The following is an 18,297-nucleotide window of genomic DNA, read 5'->3' as shown; positions in this document are numbered from 1 at the left end:
GATAATGCAAAATATCGAGAATACCTGTGACTGGGGAATTTTATATACCTTTACTGAAATGATTAAACATGTGATAAAGATGTGACATTTTTCTAAAATATCATATAAGTAGGGTTATTTTTTAAAGTATAAATAAAATAAAGAACAGTTTTACTCATTATGCTAATGCTAAGATAAGTAGAAAGGAAAGTTTGTGTCACTTAAAAGAGGGAATGCTGTCTTGGGGATGGCGCCACTCCAAAATGCCGTTTCTGTTATAATATCTACCTCATTTGTAAGATCTTTGATCGTCTGATTTTTTTTTGTGATTTGAAATGTGTGATCTGTGATATTTGTTACTGAGAAGTGTTATGGACACGACTGACACAAATCAGATAAGAAACTGGGTCAGTTGACAAGATATTCCCTGTAATGTTACCTCCCTGCAGCATTGACATGTGGGTCCTTCTGTGTGAGGGAGCTTCTCTACATATGGTGTTGTCAACTGTATAGTTTCATTTGAAATTATTAAAAAGTCTTTTCTCCTTCCTGAAAACACAAAAAACCAAAAAACCTTATTTCTCTTTAAATTAGAAAAAAAAAAAGTAAAGCTATTTAGTATTTAATTTCTCAAAAGCTTGGCAGTTTTCCTGTATTGCTCTGTCAGAAGCCTTGTCTTTTCATTTTGGTTCATTTCTGATTACAGATTATTCATTTATGGATGGGCAGCTGTAGAAACTTGCTTCCTGCATATGCAAATCAATCATGGTAATGTTTATCATAAGGAGATTTTTGTGGCAGCGGAAAAGGGATTGTGGCAACATGTTCTTGATTTCAATTGTATCTTCTACAAATGGAATTGACTTCCTCACTTCACCACTTCACCTTCAGTGGGTTTTTCTTTTTTTTTGCCATTTACCGCTTGGACTAGTCACCACTCACTAAGCAAGCTGTTCGATTCACTTACAGATCATGATTTTGGAAGGAGCTGGCAGAATGAGTATCAATTCCAGCAGCAATCTACTCCACCAGCAGCCTTCCTGGACAGACGGATATTCCACATGCAATGGTAGGAGGAATTCAAGAGCTCTGAGACATCTTTTTTGGGGGGAGAGAAGGGGGAAGGGACTACTATTACACCTTTAAGCATACACAAGTATTATTTTTCAGTAATACTTGTTTACTGAAGTTTCACTTCCAGTAAGAAAAATGTCCATTTGTTAATTTATTTGTAAAAAGCTGAACTCGCAAGATTAAGTTTCTGAAAGTGACCAGTTTATAGTTAATTTCCTTACTGGTTCTTTTTCTTAAAATGAATTTAGTAATGTTGAAAGTGCCATAAGTTCCCCTTCCTCGGTCCAGAATTCTTTCTCTCTTACCTTTACCTCTCACACCTTCTCTGAACCAAGTCTACTCTTCATTGCTAATCACCCCTCCGGCTTTCCAGAGGAATAGTGGTTTTGCTCCTTTACTGTATTTGATTTTCCAGCTCAAATTACTAGATAGCTTTCTAATTAGGCTGACATTAAAGCACTAGATAGCTTGTGATCTGAGAACTTTTTTTTCTTACTGTTTTTGGATTATATGGCTGTAAATATAAAATGTCTTCAAATATATATTTTCTCTCTCAGTATAAAATATAGATATAGGCATATATCTCTCTATATAGTGTTTTATATAATTTTAAAATTACTTTCATCACTCAGTCAATGGGTAAACCTTAAAATCTAAGCAGACAAATACATACTGCAGTTGTCTTTCTAATTCAAATAATCCTGCCACAAAACTTACTATGAAACTCTTATTCTTTTTTATGTGTAACTTCTAAATACACAGTAATTCGTAAGCATGCAGTTGATAAATGTGCCAACCTATCTGTAACAGATTCATAGGGCAAAAAAAGTCCTGACTGAGTTTCATTTTGCACAGGATTTCGTGAAGGGAAATGGTGGGGTCTGTTTTCATGTTTCCAGTGTGAAACTCTTCAGGATTATGTTTTATGTTTACTTATGTTTTAGAGGGACAGGAAGCCAAAAGCTCAGATCAGCCTCTACAATCATTCACCACTTCACTTCCTTTTACCCAGCTACTCTTTCTTCTCACTAAAGGCTCTCCATTTATATATGGAGTCTAGTAGCCTCTGAAATTCCTTTACCCTTACGAAGTGATGGGAATACATATCAACCTCCTTTTCAGGGGACACTTGATTGCTCCATCAAACTTTTATTCTCTGACATACCACACTCTTAATAATTTCCACATACATTCCCCAAATCCTTCAACAGGAGGATAAGAAACAGTCCTGCAAACTCCCGAAGTTACTAACACAGACCTTGTTTGCCAATACTGATAAAGGAGCCTAAGTAACTGTGGGGCTTTTTTTTTTTTGCGTTTAGCTGGAAACTAGCTTTGTGCACTGTATCTCAACCAAAGAGACCTGAGGTCTAATGGGACCTGAAGGGAGGTGATTTCCTAAAATGTGCTAACTCTGTTGCTTGTGGTCCTCTAGCAATAGTTGCTGTTGTTAGTATTTCTCACAGCTGTATGGGTAATCTTTTTCTTGGAGAGACTGAGAACAGACTAGTGCCACATCCTGGAGTGGGGCTCCTGTAAAGCTAGGCCATCGCAGTCTTTCCTCCTCCCATAATTCAACCGCCTCTACAATCTCTTATTCCCTCATCCTTAAACCCTTCATGCACTTGTAAGCATTTTATCACGCCACCGTCTCTGCCTGGCATACTCCATTGTCCTCCTTTCCCAAGGAATAAATTGCACTGAACTCTTTTTGCCAGCCCTTCTGTGAGGGCCGACCAAAGCAGTCCTGCCTTTGCTCTTATCTTATATAATTATCCTATCCCCACATACAATTTATTTCGTTTGCACATGTAAATTATTGTTGTGCAATGACATACAACTGAGAATAGTTTAGAAGATTGCCAAGAAAAGATTCAGACATCCTAATAAGAAAATTAGGCAGCTTCTGTAACTAAAAACTACAACTGCATTCAGAAATCACCTTACCTGACTCCAGAACTAATGTGCATTCATCAGAACGTGAGCTGTATTGTGAAGCTGTGGGCCATTCTGACAGGCTTTTGCTGTGGAGCAATACAAGAGTGCCTTGGCTTTTACCGCTCTTTGATTGAATCTCACAATTCATATGCAGTCCTTATTAAGTCCTTATTCAAAGAAAATTTGCGTGTCACATTCTGAGAATTTTGCAAGGTTTTTCTATCATCTCTTGATGGACTAAAATTGTTTTCCCACACAAGGATCGACATACTTTTTCAACAGTACATCTGTAAGGTATCTTCAATCAAAGAATTTTGGTGTACTTAGGGAGCATTAATAAATTAATTACTACATATTCAATTGGCCAGGAGAGGTGTAATGTAATAATTCCTACTTTTTAGTTGGAAAACTGCGGAAAAAAAATAACAATACTTTCTTCATCAATAGCTACTGAGCTAGTGTTAGGAGGACTAGTCCTTACTAGTTGTAAGGACTGAGAAAAGAATCTAGATGTGTGGGCTTCCAGGGCATGCAATTTAGCTATAGATCTTTTTTGTTGTTGACATAAACCTGTGGTGCTAACAGAGACAGTAAATACCTGTTTTATTTTCCAGTGTCTAGTGGCTTCTATGGAACCCAGTGGCATGAAATACACCCGCAGTATTGGACTAAGTTTCAAGTCTGGGAGTGGCTGCAGCATCTCCTTGATACCAACCAACTGGATGCCAACTGCATACCCTTCCAGGAGTTTGATATCAATGGGGAACATCTGTGCAGTATGAGCCTGCAGGAATTCACTCAGGCAGCTGGGACAGCAGGGCAACTGCTTTACAGCAACCTTCAGCACCTAAAATGGAACGGTTAGTAGATATTAAGCAGAGATGGCATATAGTGATCTGAATTCTGGGATCTTCAGAAGTCACTTACTGTTGTAGTTTAGCCCCGCTCGGGATGAAGCTACACAGTCTCTCGCTCAGTCCCCCCCACCCTCTGAGGGAATAGGGATAGATAATATAACAAGAAGGCTTGAGGTTTGAGATAAGGACAGAGAGAGATCATTCAGGTTACCATTACGGGCAAAACAGACTTGACTTGGGGAAAACTATTTATTTATTAATAAAATGAAACCAAAGCAGGACAATGAGGAAAAACCAAAAACAGCTTCCCCCCATTCCTCCTTCTTCCTGGGCTTAACTTCATTTCAATTATATCTACCTCCTTCCGCTCCTGAGCGGCACAGCGGAGGAATAGGGAATGGGGGTTACGGTCAGTTCCTCACATGTCACTTTACGCCACTCCTTCCTCCTCAGGGGAAGAACTCACATTCCTCCTCTGCTCCATCATGGGGTCCCTCCCACGGGCTGCAGTTCTTCACAGACTGCTCCAGTGCGGATTGTTTTTCCATGGGGTGCAGTCCCTCTCAAACCAGCTGCTGCAGTGTGGGCCCTCCATCGGCCACAGCCTCCTTCAGGCATCTGCCTGTGCCAGCGTGGGGTCCTCCATGGGCTGCAGGTGGATCTCTGCTCCTCCGTGGGCCTCCATGGGCTGCAGGGGCACAGCCGGCCTCACCATGGGCTGCACCACGGGCTGCAGGGGAATCTCTGCCAGGAGCAGCATTACTCCTCCCCCTCCTTCTCCACTGACCTTGGCATCTGCAGCCGTTCCTCTCACAAGAAATTCTTCACAACTGGCTCAGGCAGACGCCTCTCAGGTTCCCTTCACATCTCATCTCCTCTCCACTTCTTGCAGCCAGGCCGGGCCAAGTCGAGCCCAGTCGGCCGCCCGGCAGGAGGCCAGAGGGTGAGGCCTGCAAGGCCCACAAGGTCTGTGCCTCCCCCTCTCTGCCCCCGGCTTCTGCTTTTTCACTTCTTTTTTTAAAATTATTTTTCCCCTTCTTAAATACGTTGTCACAGAGATGTTATCACTGAACATTCCATCACCATGTGGCTTGACTCTGGCCAGCAGCAGGTCTGCTCTAGACCCGGCCAAGTACACCAGACAAAGGGGAAACATCTAGTGGCTTCTTGCAGAAGCTGTCACTGTAACCCCCGCCCCCCCCCCGCCCCAAACAAAACCAACACACTTATGTTCCCCAGAGACCTACGTGGTGGATCTCTTTTGCTATGTTTGCTCTGCTGCTTATACCTCGTTCCCTGTGTTGCTAAATTGCTTAGATATAGCATAAGGCACAAGTCTGAAGTACCAGGGGAAAGGGTATGTTTTTCACTCCAGAATTAGCTGTCTGGCTCAGCTGTAGAAGTTGCTGCTTGGAGCTGTTACCTTTGATTCTTCTGTGCTCGTTGTCGCATGTCCTATCTGCCATATGCTTTCTTGCAGGCCAGTGCGGAAGTGACATGTACCAATCTCATAATATCATTGTGAAGACAGAGCAAACAGGTGAGTATCTGTCGGGTAACTTGTCCTTTAATGGTGACAAAGAAGGGAAACTATCCATTCAAAGAGAGAGATATCAAAATGGCGTTTAAAAAAATGGAAAGTGTATAATGCAGAATAAAAGAAGTAACACAAATATCAGCCAATGTCTACATTTGAAGCTTCAGGTAGTACCACCATATCTTAGTTTGCATGTGGCCACTTTTCCTGGGAGACCTCTGCAGTATCAGTAGTCTATACGGATGTTCAGTGTTGGAATAATTTGCAGTGCTCAGTGAGTCCAGCTTTGTAGAGAACTTCATTATATGCTTCATTCAGCAGATTTCAAAAAAACTGTTTTCACAGTATTCCTGGCTTAAAAAAAAAGAAAAAATATTTTGTTAAGCACTGTTAATGCTTGAAACATGAGGAAATTTCCAAACAAAACAACTTTGAGAGAAAAAAATGTTGCATTTCAATTTCTTCATGTGTTTCAGTGAAACTGAAATTGAGGTAGTATTCTGATTTGACCAAATCTGCATTTTTCCTGTGGCAATCTTTTTTTTACAGGGTGTTTGTAGCTAGATCCCTTTCCTCCCAGGACTTTATTTCGCTGAGAAAAGAACTTCAGCTCGGTTCAGTCCTCCTCTTCAGGCACAATTATTTTCCTGGTTCCTTTGCCAGAGCACCTCTGCCCATATCCAAACACTCTCTATCCCACTAGTCCCAGCCTCTCTGTATGTGGGTGTGTTCATAAGCCATGTTTTAATAACTCCTGGCAGAACGAATACAGATTCGTAGTGTGCAATGTCTCTAACAAATAGTGCCAGTCTGTTTATTCAACTAACCCGGAGGAGCCCAGTTGCTCCAGCCAGGGACACTATTCACCTTCTCCTTGCAGTGGGCAAACATTGCAATCAGTAATCCACTCCTTGCCTGTGCCTGCGTCGTGCAGGTGATGTGCATGCAGCAGCCTCGGTGCTTGCCATATAGGACAGTACAGTAATCTTTGAGTCCTGATTTATGAGATCTTGGTATATTAGTTCCTCTCATCACTAGAGATATACAGTGCAGCTCAAAGTACTTCAGCTGCACAACCTGGAAAGGTGAAAGCCCAGGACTAACTGATGGTTTCCCTAACTGTGCTGAATCAGGAGTGGCATGGTGGGGCTCTGGCGATGCCGACCATTGGCAGTGGGAGTGGGTGTAGTTTCTGCTTGGGGAGGAATAGGTGGTACGGATTGGGGCTGTTGAGGAAGGGACTCCCCATGAACCAGCAGGGATGGGGCTGGTGGTTTAGAGGGGAAGCCAGCCTCATCTTAGTAGGCCATTGCAGTTGCGAAGACATGGGTACTGAAAAGGGCCAAACTGGGAAGATAAGTTGTCTCCTCATGTTCTGGCTAGGTAAGGCCTGTTTTCAGAGGCAACATTAGGCAGATCAGGTGTCCAAGCAAGCAAAGGGTGTGTGCTATTGTAGGAAAACAAGCTCTGGGTGCCCAAACATGCAGCTATTACTTAGCATGCCTGCTAAATTCCTATGTCATAAGTGGTAACTCAGCCAAACATGATGATTTAGCTATAATTCATTTTTAGTTTTTTTATTTCATTTATATGAATATGAAAAACAAAAGGTAAAACCTAGATTTGAACCTTACATCTCATCCTTTCTGACCTGGATTCAAAAGAAAAATAGATTTTTAAGGCTTCTGACCTCAAAAATGCCCTGCAAAGAGAACAATTTCCTGATCAATGTACAGGTCATAAAGACAATACTTCTCTTCTGCTTAAATTGATCCACCTGACCAGAAAGTCACTAAAAATTGTTCCTCTTTAATCATGAAGGTGGTTTTTAGGTTAAGGATGGGAACTTGACATGCCTGGAGTAAAATGGCCCTTTGTCTAGGATTACGCTTTGATGTTTCTCACTATATGCTTACACATGAAGCTCTGTTTCAGAAAGGACTTTTGAGTTCTGCTATTATAGAAACAAATACTTATTATAAGCATCCTCCTGTTTTACTAGATATTTGAGAACACTTTCATCTCTAAGGCACCAAAGCACTGTCATAAGTACCAGGGGCTGAGAATTCAGGACTGGACCATGTAGAGTTAGATTTGATCTGACATAGGAGAACTCCTTCAATGGCAGGCATAAATGATGTATCTGCCAGGAAAAGGAAGACCCTACTAGATTATTTCTAAAAGTCAGTGCTTTGTGTAAGTACATTTCCCTGAGTATGCAAAATCTCATTCATAATTTGAGAAAAGGAAATAATTTCATACATAGTCCCTTCATTTCTTGGTTCCCTTCATAGCTCTTTTTTTTTGCACATTTCTTATTCCCTCAGTGTTCAACATTCATCTCTGTGCTAAAAAATGTTCTTTCAGTGATCTGATTTTCCTTTTGGTCCCTTACCTTCAGATCCATCATTAATGGTGTCCTGGAAAGAAGAGAATTACCTGTATGACAGTGGCTATGGTAGCACAGTAGGTAACTAACATCATAATACTTCATGCATTTCTGAGATAGTTTTATTATTGTCTGAGGTTATTACTTTAAATGTCTTCTTTTTAATTCCCAGAGCTATTGGACAGTAAAACATTCTGTCGTGCTCAGATTTCCATGACGACACCTAGTCATCAACCTCCTGGTAAGGAACTTGTAATTATATTGTTAATTGTTTGTCGCTTGTCCCAGAGCTACCGACGTATAATAGTCTCTGTTATCTTCTGTTGTAGGATTGAATCTGAGCCTCCAGTAATTTTAAACCAAGCAATACTGATTCTGACAGCTCTTTTAGCTATCATTACTACAATAGCTTACTTTAAAGAAATGCTTCTCTCTTCTCTCTGTCAAGACAAAGAAGATCAAATAATCTGCAATCTCCACATATCTTTTAAAGTGACTGAGTCAAAGGGGAAGATGCTAGTGTCGGAGAGACGAGACATTCCAGCTCCACTACACTTTTCTGTGATGTAGTTGGGTATGGGCAAACGAGTGCCATGTTCCTCTGCATTTCCCTAGTGAGGCAGCGATTCATGCTGAGTAGGTTGCTAGGTTTGGGGCCGGGTTTTGTGTTGGCACAGGGAAGCTGTAGGGCAGGCACCAAGCCCTCTGCTCAACTCCATCAGCAGCAGGGCTTCCTACTAGAGTCCGTTTCAGCTGACAGCAGGGCAGGCACTGCATGCCTCTTCACCCCTCCACAGTGCTGCCATGAGGCAGAGATATAATCTGCCTGCTAAAGGGTAGCAGAAAGACAAAACCCTTTTTGCTGTAGTTCCCGGCAAAAATGCAGTCTGGGCACACGTGTCTTGAGGGAGAAAGCAGGGGAAGTCATGGGAGGATGAGAAAGGAAAGCACGCTGCCGTAGACACAGCCCCGCTGTGGGGGCAACCTTTGTCTCACAGCCTCTCTGCCTGCTTGTTCGCTGCATCCCCTGGCCTCCCAGCATAGCTAGACTTGCCAAGTGACATACAGTTTAAACTAATGCACTCAGCAATAAATTAAAAAAAGAAAGAAAACCTGACCAGAAGAAGAAACCCACTAAACCTTAAAAAAAACCAACCAAGTACTCTGTTTGCTTTCTCCGTTGCCTCCACCCACTCTCACAAGATGGCTACCAAGATTTCGGAGCTCTCTGACAGGACTGGGGACCTGTCAAGATCCCGGCACGGTGTGTTTACCCACTGACTGCTAAAGCCTAGAGCTAGGGTGGCATGCCAAGGGCACAGCCTCTGTAAAAACTAAATTTGTATATCCCGTAAAAAAAATGTCTCATTCCTGAATCATATGCAAATACTGTACAACCTTTTGTCAAAAGTTTTGCAAGACAGCTTTGTTGAAACTGCATCATAACTCTTTTCATCTGTCAGGCCCCAGCCTCCTAACGTGGCATGTTTGAAACCGGTCTCCACGTAGAAGCGGAGGCAGAGTGGGAGGCTATTTACACAGGTGAAATCCAGAATAAATCACCAGCTAGGCAGAAGGCAACTGAACTTCCAAGAACAAATCTCCAGCTAAGTGGAGCATAACAAACATTTGCAAGCGAATTGTAAGATTTTAAAATGAGAAGAATTTATATAAGAGGGCAAATAAAGGACTGGGTTCCGCTGTCCTTGACTGGAGTTCCCACAGACTTTTAATAACATCAGGGAATCATAATCTGAGGAAAGGCAGTGAAATAAACCTCATTTTACTTTTTCCCCCCAAGCTGAGTGAGGTTCAGGCTAGTTCCTGCTCTTTGAGAGCGGGAAGGCAAAATGACTCAGAGCACGTTTGCTGCTTAGGAGTCAAGGACAATAATTATGTCAGGCTCAGAATAGTGGAGGTTGGATTTATCCTCACTGACCTGTTCAGATTATGTTTCCAGTTATGTATGAATAAAGCAAGTGTGTGAATAGCTTTGCATCTACCTTTTCACATGCAGTTATTGCAGTTGCTTGTGCAAATCCGACAAGTTTCTATGCAAATGAATATTTCCTGTGAGTCATTTTCCCATGCAAATGCCTGGTTTCCATGAAAAGTATGATAATTGTGCATTCATAGAAGCTGGGAAAACGTGCGTGGGACCTTAAGCTTTGGATTATGGAATTCAGGCACGGAGTATGCTGAAAAGCAAACACAGAAGGGGCTCCCTCTCAGGACTATCCCACAGATTTTGTGAAACTCAGAGCAATCAGATGAAAGCTATTAATTAATGACAAAAGCAGAGCTAGGCTGCAGTGGTTTGAGGGTGAGAGGGTTGAATGTGCAGACTGCGAGGTAGGTTACAGTCATGAACAGGCGGAACTTTATTTTTCTTCTTCTCTGAAGAAATGCTTGTGCCAGAAACCATGTTCCTCCTCTGGATGGCTGGAGGTGATAAAGTACCATTGATGAGAAATGGCTTGTTTCTATGGCTCTGAGCCACGTAACAATATATGCACATCCAGCTGCCAAAAACTCCTACCAGCGCAGCCCCATTCCCCCACCCTGCCCCCTCCAAACAACACCGCTTTGCCAGTTCATTATGTCTCAGTCAGGTAGGTGTTCTGTGCATTGGTATCAGCACATACATTTCACATTAGATCATCTCTTCAGAAACAAATAAGCCCCCAAAGATACATGCTTCTGCAAAGACTAAGACATAATGGGACAATTCAGGATTACTTTTATAGACATGATCGTCTTATTTTTCTCTCTCTCTCACATAACATGAGGTGAGGTATTTGTTAATCAAATGTAGGTTTCAAAAGCCAAATGTTTACCTCTGCATTCATTCTTTATTCATCAATGGTCTCTTTGTGAAGTGTGCTGATTAACATATAGTACAGAAAACAAAACTCTCCCCCTTCCTCCTCACTTAGATTACCTTCTGAAAAGTGATTATATTTAAAAGAGATATTCATTCTTTTTTGTGGTTTTATTTCTTTCAACCTGCTAGTCAATGGAAAGCCTTTAATCAAATTTACAAATAGGGTTCATTTTCCTTCTCTGCAGATTCTTCAGATGTGAAAAAATCACAAGATCATACCCCAAAGTCCCACACCAAGAAGCACAGTAAGTCAACATCCATGTTTATGATGGTTGCTTAATTGAAGGAAAAGAAACACATTAAAGAGGAAGGAAAAGAAACATATTTCCCTCCCTTTGGGAGGGAAAAGGAAGCATTTTGAAAGCAAAACTGGTTAGATCGTGATTGTGATTGAGGCCTCTAAGGATCTGACTGTTTCTACTACTTTTTGCTTGCATTATCTTTGACTCAGTATTGTTTTACTTTTCAAATTGTTTTTATCAGTGAAGGTTTATGGGGAAGCAACCAGAAACCAGTCACCTCTGCCCTATGTTGAGCTGGGCTGGTGGGCTGGAGTAAAGGAATGATGAAGGAGATCCAGGATTAAATCAGGAAGGTCTATGTATAGGCATGGCCATGCTTATGGCTGTACCTGCCAGATGCACCATGCACCAGAGACCCTGCTCAGCATCTCCTTGCAGAGCTTCTCACGCACTGTGTCACGAGCAAGGATCTGCACCTCAATCCTACCCTCTTGTTCTCCTCTGATAGGACAGTCTTTCCACTCCCCTCATCTAGTTTTGATTCAGCCTGACTCTGAAGGCAGGTTACCGTAATTGTGGTCTCTGGACATAATTCCATTAATGTACTTTACTGAGATTTTAATGCTGAAAATGTCCTGTATATGTCTTTTGCATCCTGTGTCATTCCCTATTTTAATGGAAAACCTTAATATTGGTCCCTCACTGCATTTTGTAGTATTTTATTTCATCCTGTTTCAATATGTTCTCCAGAGTATCTATCTCTTCCTGACTGCTTTTCTGACCCTGCTCTGTTACTTTGCCCAACCAGAACTCCTGAACTTTTTATTTGCCCACAGTATTTTATTTCTTTTTTTTTTTTTTGTATGCGTATATCAAGATTGCTAATGAAAGGATTAGATAGGACTGGTGTGAAGACAGACCTTTGAAGAACTGAGGTCACTTTGTTTGTTCAGCTTAGAGAAGAGAAGGCTGAGGCGTGACCTCATCGCAGTCTACAACTTCCTCAAGGGAAGCAGTGGAGAGGGAGTGCTGATCTCTCTCAGGTGACCAGTGGTAGGAGACGAGGAAAAGGAATGAAGCTGTGTCAGGGGAAGTTCAGACTGGGCATTAGGAAATGGTTCTTCACTGAGAGGATGGTCAGTCACTGCAACAGGCTTCCCAGGGAAGCAGTCAGAGCACCAAGCCTGTCAGAGTTCAAGGAGCGTCCTGGACAAAGCTCTTAGTCATATGATTTAGTTTTAGGTAGTCCTGTGAGGAGCAGGGAGTTGGACTTGATGATCCTTATGGATCCTTTCCAATCTTAGATATCTACGATTCTAAGAACTCAATCAAAGCCTTAGCATACGGAAAAGGTCACCTTGCCATGCTGGGCTAATCCTCTGCATTTCCAGTTTCTTCAGTACTGCTCTGTATCATGATCTATTGAATATGCTACTGACACCCAGATAGACTAGGTTCACCACATTTTGTTGGTTCTACAAATAATAACAAATAAATATATTGGATTAGTTGGCTGAAATCTACTTCTACTCATGTGGCACTGTATACTGTTTTCTGTTTACCTTCACATCTTTGACTAGCTTGTTTCATTCTTAATTTGGCCTGAATCCTTGAATGTTTTTAAAGTCAGACTTGACTGTTATATTTCTGGCCCACTTTAATCACTGTGTTTGTTATTCTTCATTCATAAACTACTACATCTGACTTGTTGGATTTATTTAATCTTTTTTTCTTTTTGACCTGGGCTTTCTGGTGACATCTCTACAGTAACCATGGGATGGATTTGTGCTTAAACTGAGAGGTCTACCTGTTGAACTTAGAGATCTGGTTTTGCCTTTTCTGATATCACGGTCAAACATTTTTATACTCTTTTCACATACATACAATTTCGGCTAGCCAGGTTTGTCACTATCCCTCTATGCACTCTACGTCTTCTTAGTTCTTTAAGTCTACCTAGGAGATCTGGGACCAAATACTCATTGATGCGGAATGGCATTTCACCTCCTTTGCCTTCTGTTTGTCTTTTAAATGCATGGAGATTCAATCCCTGCTTCATAATTAGATTGGCTGTTTCATGCGCTGCACGATAGTATCGGGTTACATGCCATGCTGTAGAATAATATCAGGAAAAATGGGCAAATGAAATGAAGGGAAGACTTAAGCATGTTATCTTCAGGGCAGAAACAGTGCCAAGAGCAAAAGGAAGCAGTGAGTGCTTTGGACTCTTGCTTCCCCTAGTTGCTCGTACCTGCCTGCCGTGGGGCTCAGACTGCCGAAGGCTGACGCTTACCTCCAGTTTCGGTGTAAAGGCTGTCAGTGTTTTTTGCCTATATATCTCCAAGGTGGGGGTCCTGCACTCCAGGAACTATGGCCTGTCCCTACCAAGTGGTCACCATCTGTAGATGACACACTGCAAGAACATGACATAAAAATAGCAAGCATAGCTCGGAGAGCTCTTTAGATATTCCTTCCTTCTGCTCCCTTTCTTCTTTCAGACCCTCGAGGAACTCACCTTTGGGAATTTATTCGAGATATTCTTCTCAATCCTGAGAAAAATCCGGGGTTAATCAAGTGGGAAGACCGGTCAGAAGGTGTCTTCAGATTTTTAAAATCCGAAGCTGTGGCTCAGCTCTGGGGAAAGAAGAAAAACAACAGCAGCATGACTTATGAGAAACTCAGCCGGGCTATGAGGTGAGCTGAGATGTTACTGTAGAAGACTAGAGTACATAAAGAGGCTACCTGAACGGAGAATCTGGTTGACTTTTAAAAATGAATTGTCAGCAGCGCCAGTTGCTTTCTTTGGCAGCTGAGTCTCTCCCACTAATTTTGAGATTGTAACATTATGTTCTTTGTCTTTTCTTTGCCCTTCTATTTCGGTATAATATAATATATATAATATATAACATATGTATGTGTTATATATATTATATACATTTTGCTGCTGTCCACCGAAGCAACCAAGCAACAAATTTAGGAAGGAAATATGGTTGAGGCAAGCTGAAAGTTCACGTGCTACTGAACTAGGAAGGCTTAAATGGCCCAGTAATGACCAGAGACCTTGTTATTTCCAGCAATGTTCAGAAACTAGACATAACCCCACCCATTGTCTTAAAATACATTTTCAAATGTGAGGATTTTCTTTGCTCTTTGCCTTAACATTTTGAGCATTGTTCCATAATCTATGAAAGGTCAAAATATATTTTTAAGTGGAAGCTGAGATTCTATCCTGGTCTGATTTCAGATCCTGGCTTATCTGGAAAAAAACCCCATGAGATTTCACAGGAGTGTGTAATAAAAATGGCAATATGCTATGACCGGAAATATGGTGAAATTCAAACTCAGAAGATAATTAATATAAAGTAAAAAGAAGACATCATTTTTTTTTCTTCTCTGTCTTTCACTTATAATAATCTTAGGTATTTTATAGAAAATGAAGACTGTTCAGCTAGCTGAGGAACTGCCTAGTTGGCAATGCTCCTTTTAGGACCATGGGTGAATTTAATCTTAAATCTTTGTCTATGTTTTTATTTTAACAGATACTATTATAAAAGAGAAATCCTGGAGCGTGTGGATGGTCGGAGATTAGTATATAAATTTGGAAAGAATGCCCGTGGCTGGAGAGAAAATGAGAATTAAATATGTCAAGAATCAACATTTAAAACACCTGGATGTAAATATTCAAAGACTATTTTCTTATATTTATGTACCAAACTGGGGTGAAAAAACAATTCTACTTCTGTCGGGAAGAAGGAGCATTATCATTATTGGTGTTAAAATTATTTTATTTGAAGTATGTCCTGTATGGGGAAAAAATGTACACAGTTTTCTGTGATATAAGGTAACATTATAGAATTACGATTATTTTTCCCTCCTTGTGAAGTTTTTCTTTTTTTTTTTAATCATACAGGCATAATGTGATTTATGAGTCATACAAAGAAAGGGAAGGAGCGAAATACTAGGGCATTTAGAGAGTATGATAATCCACTTTGGAAGGCAACTATAACTGGAAGAAACAGTAAAGCATCTCTGAGCCAAGTAGATTTCTTCCATAGTCAGCTGGTTTACGTTGGCCAATATAACTTGTTCCTTCCCTCCTCTGATTTCTGAGTGTTTTATCACTTTTCTGGCTTCCAGTTGCTTCTGTTGAGTCAGACAGTGGGTTCCTCTTTAGTTAGCTTATCCCAGCCACAGGGAGCAGTGGCTCTGCAAGGTGGCTGTCAGCATTTATTTGGAGAACCCATGCTACCTCCACCAGTGGGACCTTCTTTTGTAGGCAGAAGTTTAGGACCTGACCTTACGTGGCACTGAGTATCCTCCCTAATCTCCAAAGGGCATTCAGCTCATCCCAGGAAAAGGGCTATTTGTTTTTAACTAACATCTTTGAGGTGAACTGCAAGGAAGAGAGTCAATGTCAGGGACCAAAAGCTATTGAAGGAAGATTATTGTCTTCTGTCTGGGTGACCTTACTAAAAGGCATCTGTTTCCCAGTAGAAATATTAATATTCCTCCTATAATCCTAACTAAAGCATTCAAATTCATGCCATATGAAGCAGTGAAGAGATGGGCAAGCAGAACATGTATCAATCTCATGGCATGAGGGAACAGTCTCCCCAATTCCTTCAAGTCATATGGGCCTCCTGGCAGGTCAAATCTCACTTGGGCATATACTTTCAAAAACCTTTGAGAAATGCAACCTCCATTGTGTGTAAAATACTGGTACCCTTTGTTTTTCTCAAGTCTAACTCTATATTGTATTTGTATTTGTCAGCTGTGCTTGGGATTCTTTCTTAGTTGGAGAAAAATCTGCCAACATAAAGACACTGAGATTTCGGGGACATTCAGATCTGGGCCAGTATTTTGGGCTCATCTCTAGCAGTGCTGTGCAGAGACTGAACGTTCATTGGCAGCTTTTTCTTTCTCCAAGTCACAAATCTTCCTGCTGGCATCAAGCACATGCAGAACATGGGGAAATAAAAACTAGAGGAGGCAGTACTTCACCAGGTCACTGAGTACGTGAGATGTGGGAGTTGAGAAACAAGATTTTCTTGGTGATGCTAACAGGGGTGAAACCAAGATTGATTCCAACTCACTTTTTCAGGGACGGGGAATTTGGAAAAAAATAACAAGGGCTGAGAAGTCTAGGACAAAAAAAAAAAAAAAATTAAGAATATGAAATTGTTCCAATATCCATTTCCTCAGGCATCCCCTGGATTTGAATCCATATTATCTTGAAATGCAGCAAGGTGCAGCTGAAGGTTGTAGCATATTCCATTTTTTGTTTGTCTTAAAAGGAAATAGAGATGAAACCAAGAGACAACAGAAGTATCAATATAAAGAGTATCAAATGTGCTTAGCAACAATTTGTAAGCAAACATGAGAGCCTGACTTGTTATCTACATGTGTAGGGCATATCAAACAATGGCACCACCTCCTACACTGTGTGTGCCAGAGCTGTCACCATCAATTACCCATACATGACAATTTTTACTTTTCATAACCTGGGTGGAGAGAGGTTCATCTTATTTACAAATCAAATAATAAGTCTCTGTACTTCAAAGCGTTTTTTTTCTCTCAGTTTATCTCTCTCTTTTTTTTTTTTTGACTGACTGTGCTAGCCTCGCTTGCTTTTGTGCAACTCAGTAATTTCCTTTTTTTAGCTTGATTACATTCCACTTCATTTACCATCATTTTGTAGTTCATAGAACAAGAACCAGGCCACCAGACGAGGAGAGCACCTTCACTTTGCTCCAAAGACCGTTCCTTCCCCCAGCCCCAAGGTTATTTGCAGCCCTTTGCTCCGTGCTCTTCACCCTCACCCCTGCCCTCCCCCCAATCCACACTTGGGGTGAAAATCTGAAATGAGTGGTACCATCACAAATCTGCAATACTGTTGTACCTTATTGCAGGTTAACCCACATCTTACAGCAATTGATTGTAATACCTTCATAAAGCTGCTCTCTACCAGATCTCTCACCAAACCTCTTGGGAGATAAAATGAATTTGTGATATACATGTGTCACCACTTGGTTACCAAGCAGCAGCTAAACCTACCTTTAAAGGTTTTGAAAGATAAAGCTTTATTTAGACGCTTACTGTATAAATCTAGAGGGTGGTTTACGCTGGGGTGCAGCAAAAATGCCAGTCTTCCACTGTCACGTCTTTCAGTACGTGGAAATTGTGCAAGTTTCTATTCCCACTCTGCAGAACTTTTCAGACTAGGTACTTGTCATTGAGCATTACAATAGCACAAAGTTGGAATAGAAGCCAGCCAACATTTACTCTGTTTTACAAATATATTAACCTTTGCCTAAGACAAACCCAAAGGACTGTTTAAAAATACAGTTCTTGCCAAGGACAGATGCAACCAACCAAAGGAAGGCTTTTTACCAGACCTAAGAAAATGCAAAAAATGAAGAGATTAATGTTTATGTAAATTACTATTTAAACAAAAAGCATTTCTGATTGCTCTTTTATATTTTATTTCAGAGGCTGAGCAATCATATTTTTAGATGTATCCTTTAAGTTAGCAGCTGCTGAACTGGTAGCACCATGTGTATAGATTTTTATTGTACCATAATTTTTCATATGTATAAAGCTCTAGATAGGAAAGTATATTATATTTATATGGTTACATGCAAATCACAATGTCAAAGGTGTTGGCATGAGCACTCTCAAACTATATTTTTTGCACAAAATTAGAGCAACTTACTCTAAAAACATCCTGAGAAACTGTATGTAGGCTGGTGAACTACACAGACATTAACATGTTTAGTTATGTTTTCATCTTCCTTTCTGCAGCACATTGCATAATTTCTGCTTTCTTCTCACAGCATCATCTTCAATGTATATGTGTGGAAACAAATCCACGTTAGATATTTCATTATTGTCATTGTAAATCTCAGCTTGGAGACCACGTATCACAAAATGGTTCTAGAGACTGTTTCTATTTTTGTGGATATGATATAAGTTCAAATAAAACACTCATGAAAGAAATTTTCTGATTAATGTTTATCTTGTCTTAAGATTGAAAGTGACTAATATTAATTCTTTCAATATTAGAGAGTATTTGAACACTGGCAAAAGGACTGATGTAACTACCACAAAATCCAATAGCTGGAATGTACTAATATGCTGAATAGTCCATCTGTTGTGAATATACTGGATGTCCAAACCTGTTTTATGTCTCACAGGTCTTGCTGGAATACTTGATTGTGTTGACACAGCTAGATTGCCTTTCTTGTTTGTCTGCTAAACTTTACAAAGGTCTTACTTCAGCACTGATTTAACTTCAAGGTATTTTGAAGCGTGTGCAAGAGCTAGGCTGATTAAGGATGCTATTACTTACACTGAGCGTTTCCTTTAGTGAATCAAAGCAGCTAAAACTACGAAATCCTGTC

General features: G+C 40.7%; 1 protein-coding gene across 2 annotated transcripts; it reads left to right on the top strand.

Moving 5' to 3' along the window:
* Positions 1 to 948: 948 nt before the first annotated feature.
* On the top strand, positions 949 to 14,536 carry EHF (ETS homologous factor). 2 transcript variants are annotated; one of them, XM_086749173.1, is made up of 8 exons: positions 949 to 1,048; positions 3,606 to 3,851; positions 5,329 to 5,388; positions 7,787 to 7,855; positions 7,947 to 8,015; positions 10,844 to 10,903; positions 13,396 to 13,591; positions 14,437 to 14,536. In XM_086749173.1, the coding sequence occupies exons 1-8, from the start codon at positions 952 to 954 to the stop codon at positions 14,534 to 14,536; spliced, it is 897 nt and encodes a 298-aa protein (XP_086605299.1). In that variant the 5' UTR covers positions 949 to 951. The 2 variants fall into 2 exon arrangements, with proteins under 2 accessions (XP_086605299.1, XP_086605300.1); XM_086749174.1 differs by lacking the exon at positions 7,947 to 8,015.
* Positions 14,537 to 18,297: the final 3,761 nt, after the last annotated feature.

This window comes from Chlamydotis macqueenii, chromosome 5 (assembly GCF_036417535.1).
Source record: "Chlamydotis macqueenii isolate bChlMac1 chromosome 5, bChlMac1.mat, whole genome shotgun sequence".
NCBI classification, from domain to species: Eukaryota; Metazoa; Chordata; class Aves; order Otidiformes; family Otididae; genus Chlamydotis; species Chlamydotis macqueenii.
Note: the sequence above shows the minus strand (reverse complement) of the source record. Positions and strands in the feature narration are given on the sequence as shown.

What these genes read in the sequence shown, in the direction of transcription:
- EHF (XM_086749173.1), top strand. Translation starts at nt 952, where the DNA reads ATGATTTTGGAAGGAGCTGGCAGAATGAGTATCAATTCCAGCAGCAAT. An exon ending in TGGCTATGGTAGCACAGTAG is followed by an intron (nt 7,856 to 7,946) that starts GTAACTAACATC and finishes TTTAATTCCCAG; the next exon opens with AGCTATTGGACAGTAAAACA. An exon ending in AAACTCAGCCGGGCTATGAG is followed by an intron (nt 13,592 to 14,436) that starts GTGAGCTGAGAT and finishes TTATTTTAACAG; the next exon opens with ATACTATTATAAAAGAGAAA.